The 5,443-nt window shown below is 42.4% G+C and overlaps 1 protein-coding gene across 1 annotated transcript; it reads right to left on the bottom strand.

Annotated features, from left to right (window-relative positions):
* Positions 1–392: 392 nt before the first annotated feature.
* On the bottom strand, positions 393–1,022 carry LOC132486183 (large ribosomal subunit protein eL13-like). The gene has a single exon (XM_060093034.1). It carries the CDS (start codon positions 1,005–1,007, stop codon positions 393–395), a length of 615 nt encoding a protein of 204 aa, XP_059949017.1. The 5' UTR covers positions 1,008–1,022.
* Positions 1,023–5,443: the final 4,421 nt, after the last annotated feature.

The following is a 5,443-nucleotide window of genomic DNA, read 5'->3' as shown; positions in this document are numbered from 1 at the left end:
GGGGAGTGATTTGAGGGGATCTCAGTTCTCACAGAATGGTTCTCTCACATAAGCCATCCTTGTGTCCTGAACTTCTCTCTGCCCATTGAGACATGTTTGTAAACTGTGTTGGAGCCAACCTCTGGAGATTTGATTTGTCAGTCTGGATGCAAGCAGAGAGAACAGGAAGGCACATGCAAGGCTGGGCACAGTGTTAGCCAGTGTTAGCTTTGGTCTAGTCCCAGACAGGTGGCTGGTGCCACTTTTGCCGGGACCATCATCTGTCCTCCATTGCTGCCAAAATAAGGAATTCCTGCCTTTCTAAGTGGCTACAAATGTTAGGCACCAGGACCACATATATGGGATAAGTAGGGTGTTTTTTGTTTTTTAAATCACCATTTGCCAAGAGCACGTTATTTTTTCTTTTCAACATCCTGTTCTTCAGCCTCCTTGGCCCTTTTTGGTGGGATGCCAAAGAGCCAGGCGATGGCAGGGGCTATGCGGAGCCTGGCGACCACCTTGAAGTTCTTCTCCTCCTCTGTGATGGTTCTGGCTTTCTCCTTCTTGTAGACGTTTCGTATGGGCATGACTGGTCCCGTCAGCTGGGTGGCCAATCTGAACTCTTCAGCAGCGCTGTCTCCCTTCTTGGGGGCCAAAGGCTTCCTGGGGAAGAGGATGAGCTTGGAGCGGTACTCCTTGTGCCCCTGCATGTTGGCCGGCAGGGACTCCATGCGCTTGTTCTGCCGCCTCGGGTCCACTGAGATCCCAATGGTCTGGGCCACCTTCTTGTGGATGCCAGCCACCCTCAGCTCCTCCAAGCCGAAGCCCCTGCCGGCGCCCACCTTGGTGTGGTACCTGACCGTGGGGCATCTCACCACCGGCTGGAGGAGGCCAGACGCGGGGCGCGCGGCGATGAGGCGCACCTTGGCCTGCAGGCCCTTGCGTCTGCGGATTTTGCCGGCTGGCTGGTTGAACCACGTGGCTACGCGCCCCTGCCAGTCCTTGTGGGAGTGGGGCTTCAGGATCATGCCATTCCGGCTGGGCGCCACGGCTGCGGCCGACTGGCCTCCTCCGAGGGCTCATGGCGGCGCAAAGACAGGATGTGTTTTTTTTTGTTTTTTAAATAAATTTATTTATTTATTTTTGGCTGCATTGGGTCTTCGTTGCTGCCCGCGGGCTTTCTCTAGTTGTGGGGAGCGGGGGCTACTCTTCATTGTGGTGCGCGGGCTTCTCATTGCGGTGGCTTCTCTTGTTGTGGAGCACGGGCTCTAGGGCACACAGGCTTCAGTAGTTGTGGCTCGCGGGCTCTAGAGCGCTGGCTCAGTAGTTGTGGCGCACGGGCTTAGTTGCTCCACGGCATGTGGGATCTTCCCGGACCAGGGCTCGAACCCGTGTACCCCGCATTGGCGGGCAGATTCTTAACCACTGCACCACCAGGGAAGTCCCAGGCAGGGTGTATTTTTTTTTTTTTTTTTTTGCAGTACGCGGGCCTCTCACTGTTGTGGCCTCTCCCATTGCGGAGCGCAGGCTCCGAATGCGCAGGCTCAGCAGCCATGGCTCACGGGCCCAGCCGCTCCGCGGCATGTGGGATCCTCCCAGACCGGGGCACGAACCCGTGTCCCCTGCATCGGCAGGCGGACTCTCAACCACTGCGCCACCAGGGAAGCCCAGGGTGTATTTTTTGATAGGAAAAATATGTGGAACAAACAATGATGTTTGTTCTCTAGTCTTATTTTGATGTTTTGCTCCGAGTAAATTCTGACCAATATGAGAGCCAGTCTCTCTGTAGCTAATTTGAAGGATGGGTATTGGTGATTGTAGAGAGAGATAACAGCATGTCAATCAACCTGTCCAGCAGGCAAATACATGTTTAAAGAGTAATATTTAGTTATTTGAGAATGTGGTGAAATAGCACTCAGAAACTGTTATTAGGAGGAAGTAAGGTAAATTAATACAAACTTTCTAGTATGCATTTTGGGAACATGTTTCAAAAGCCTTAAAATGTTTATTGTCTTTAATCAAATAATTTTATTTTCAGGAATTTATCCTGAGGAAGTAATCTTATATTTGCACAAAGTCTTATTCAGAAAGATCTTTGCAGTGCTATTTACAATAATGAGAAACAACACAAATGTTCAACAACAGAATTGGTTAAATTAACAATGCTACATCTATGTGTTAAAATATGAGCCATTAAAAATTATATTCAAAGATTGAAAAATGTTAATAATCTTACAGTTAAGTGAGGGTTACATGCACATGAGGGTTAATTATGGTATTCTCTATACCTTGGATTAAAATTGAACTTTGTGATAATAGAAACAAAAAACTCTTGTTCTCAAAGAATGTTTACATCTAATGGAAAATGCTTATAAGGTATTATTAAATGGAAAGAGCAATTTATCAAGCAGTACGTATTGATGTATGGTAGGATTCCGTAGGATTCTAGTTTTGTAAAAAAACCCAAAAACTAACCTTTCTGTTCATTTTATATATTGAAAAAATATTCAGGTAATGTTAACGGTGGCTGTCACTGGATGGTGCAAATATAGAAACTGTAGACCTTTTCCTTTCATATTTCTTTATATTTTTAAACATCCATTTAATAAGCCTGTAATACTTTTATAATCAGCAAAAGTAATAATTCAATATTAAAAGGGAGGAGAGACTTTTAAAAGAAGGGCAGAGGGCTTCCCTGGTGGCGCAGTGGTTGGGAGTCTGCCTGCCGATGCAGGGGATACGGGTTCGTGCCCCGGTCTGGGAAGATCCCACATGCCGCGGAGAGGCTGGGCCCGTGAGCCATGGCCGCTGGGCCTGTGCGTCCGGAGCCTGTGCTCTGCAATGGGGGAGGCCACAACAGTGAGAGGCCCGCGTACAGCAAAAAAAAAAAAAAAAAAGAAGGGCAGAGAGTCTGACAGGTCTTAGTACTGGTTTGTAACTTACTGGCTACATGACCTGGGGCAAGTTTCTTTGCCTTCTTTTTTTTTTTTTTTTTTTGCTGTACGCGGGCCTCTCACTGCTGTGGCCTCTCCCGTTGCGGAGCACAGGCTCCGGACACACAGGCCCCGCGGCCATGGCTCGCGGGCCCAGCCGCTCCGCGGCATGTGGGATCCTCCGGGATCGGGGCACGAACCCGTGTCCCCTGCATCGGCAGGCGGACTCTCAACCACTGCGCCACCAGGGAGGCCCTCTTTGCCTTCTTAAGCCTCAGTTTTATGTCTGTAATAAGAACAAAATTACCTACTTTATGGGGTTTATGTGAAGATTAAATAAAACAATGCAGATAAAGATTCTAACATGATACCTAATGGAGAGTGAGGCTCAGTAAATGTTATTTTCATAAAACCTAAGTTTGACTTCTTCTGTGGTCACAATAGCATAACTGGTAGCTGGTTGGCCTCCCTGAAATAAATATGTAACTAGAAAACAGGACAAAATATATAAAACAACAATCTTCAGACTTTGAACAACAGGTACACAGAACTTTGATTCCTGAGAGAAAGAAAACAAATTTGGTGAGCCCTCTAATTTCCCAGGCTTTCTATACTAGGGAGAGAAGTTGCAAGCAGAACATGGCAGCCTCACTGAAATGAGGAGACAGATATAGATCAGAGTTTGTGGCAGGTGAGGCAACTGGAATTTGTGGGGCAAGTTCCCAAACCAAAAGAAGGTTTACAGAAAAAGGGCTGTATAAGCGTTCATAGGATCCCCTTAAGTCTTTCGCCAAATATTAGGCTGTATATGTGTAAGGTGAGACTCCATAAGCTGGGCACATAGAACTATTACCAGAGAAAGAAAAACTACCAAGCTTGCAAACTGAACAATAACTAGAGCTTGCAGAGGGTTGAGAGACATCTATTTCCAATTAGCCAGAATTCAGTAGGCTCCAGAAAGGCCACACCTTAGGAGTAAGGCTAAAGTAGTCCTAAAATAAAGGATACTTTAGACCCTCCCAAGAAAATCTTGAAAATAAACCTCAAAAGACCAAGCTGATCCCCAACTAGATTAACTGCTTACAAGAAAAAAGCTCAGCCAGCACCTTTCAAGGGAAAACAACAAAAATCCAGACACTCAACAACATGACACTCACAATGTCCAGAATCTGGTAAAAAGATTACCAGGCATGTGGGAAAACATGAAAATATAATCCTTAGCCAGGAAAAAAAAGTCAGTAGAAACAGATACATAAATGACAGAAATGATGAAATTAGCAGACAAGGACTTTAAGAGAGCTATTGTAAATATGCTTGAGGATTTAAAGAAAAACTCAATGAACACAATGAGAAATGTGGGAAATTATAATGAAAGAACCAAATGTAACTTCTAGACCTAAAAATCAGAAATGCATAATTCACTGGATAGGCTTAGCAGATGACTGCACACAACAGAAGAAAAAAAAAAAGGAGTTGAAGATATAGCCAAAAAAAGAAAAAAGAAAAAAGAAAAAGTTCAAACTGAAGCTCAGAAAGAAAAAGAGAGAGAAAATACATACATACATACATATATACATACATAGAGCCCCAGTGACCCGTGGGTAAATATCAGGCAATCTAACACATGTAAATTGAGTGTGGAAGAGATATTTGAAGAAATAACGGCTGAAATTCCAGATTTGATTTTAAAAATATATATTTACCAAGAGATGCAATAAGCTTAGCAAACCCCAAAGAGGATAAATACAAAGAACCAAACCAAGATTTATTTTAATCAATTTTCTGAAAACCAGTGATAAAGTGCATGTGTTAAAACAGCCAGAGAAAGAAAGTCACATTACATTCAGGGGAACAAAGATAAGATTTTCCACTGATTTCACATCAGAAATAATGTTAAGCCAGAAGACACAGAGGAGCACAGAAAGAAAGAAAATATTATCTTAGAACTCTAATATGCAATAAACATAACCTTTTAAAATGCAGATGAAACAAAGGTTTTTTAGAAAAATAAAGGCTAATTACTAGAAAATAATTCTTGCCTGCATTATAATAGCTAATGATTAAAATAAACAACAGCTAATTATTAGAAAGTAATTATTGCCTACACTACAAGAAATAGAAAAGGAATTTCTTTAGTTTATGAGGAAAAAATACCAGCTCTACACAAAGGAATAAAGATCATTGAAAATCGTAAATATGTGGGTAAAATTTTTCATTAAATTATTTTTCAAAAATAATTGAGTATTTAAAACAAAAATAATATCAATATATTTGGGATCAATAATATATATAAGTAAAAGTTTTAACAGGAGAAGGGGGAATGGAAGCAGACTGTTAAAAGGTCTAACTTTATGCAGCAGTACAATTTTATTTGAAGGTAAACTGTGATAAGGTAAAGATGCATACTGTAAACCCTATAGCAATCATTATTTAAAAAGTGAGCATAAACTAAAAGAGAAGATTAAATGACATGCTAAAAATACTCAATTTAAAAGAAGGCAGGAAACATGAAAAAAATTAACAAAGAAGAG

Source organism: Mesoplodon densirostris, chromosome 1, assembly GCF_025265405.1.
Source record: "Mesoplodon densirostris isolate mMesDen1 chromosome 1, mMesDen1 primary haplotype, whole genome shotgun sequence".
NCBI classification, from domain to species: Eukaryota; Metazoa; Chordata; class Mammalia; order Artiodactyla; family Ziphiidae; genus Mesoplodon; species Mesoplodon densirostris.
The sequence above is the reverse complement of the archived record's forward strand: the minus strand, read 5'-3'. Positions and strand labels throughout refer to the sequence as shown.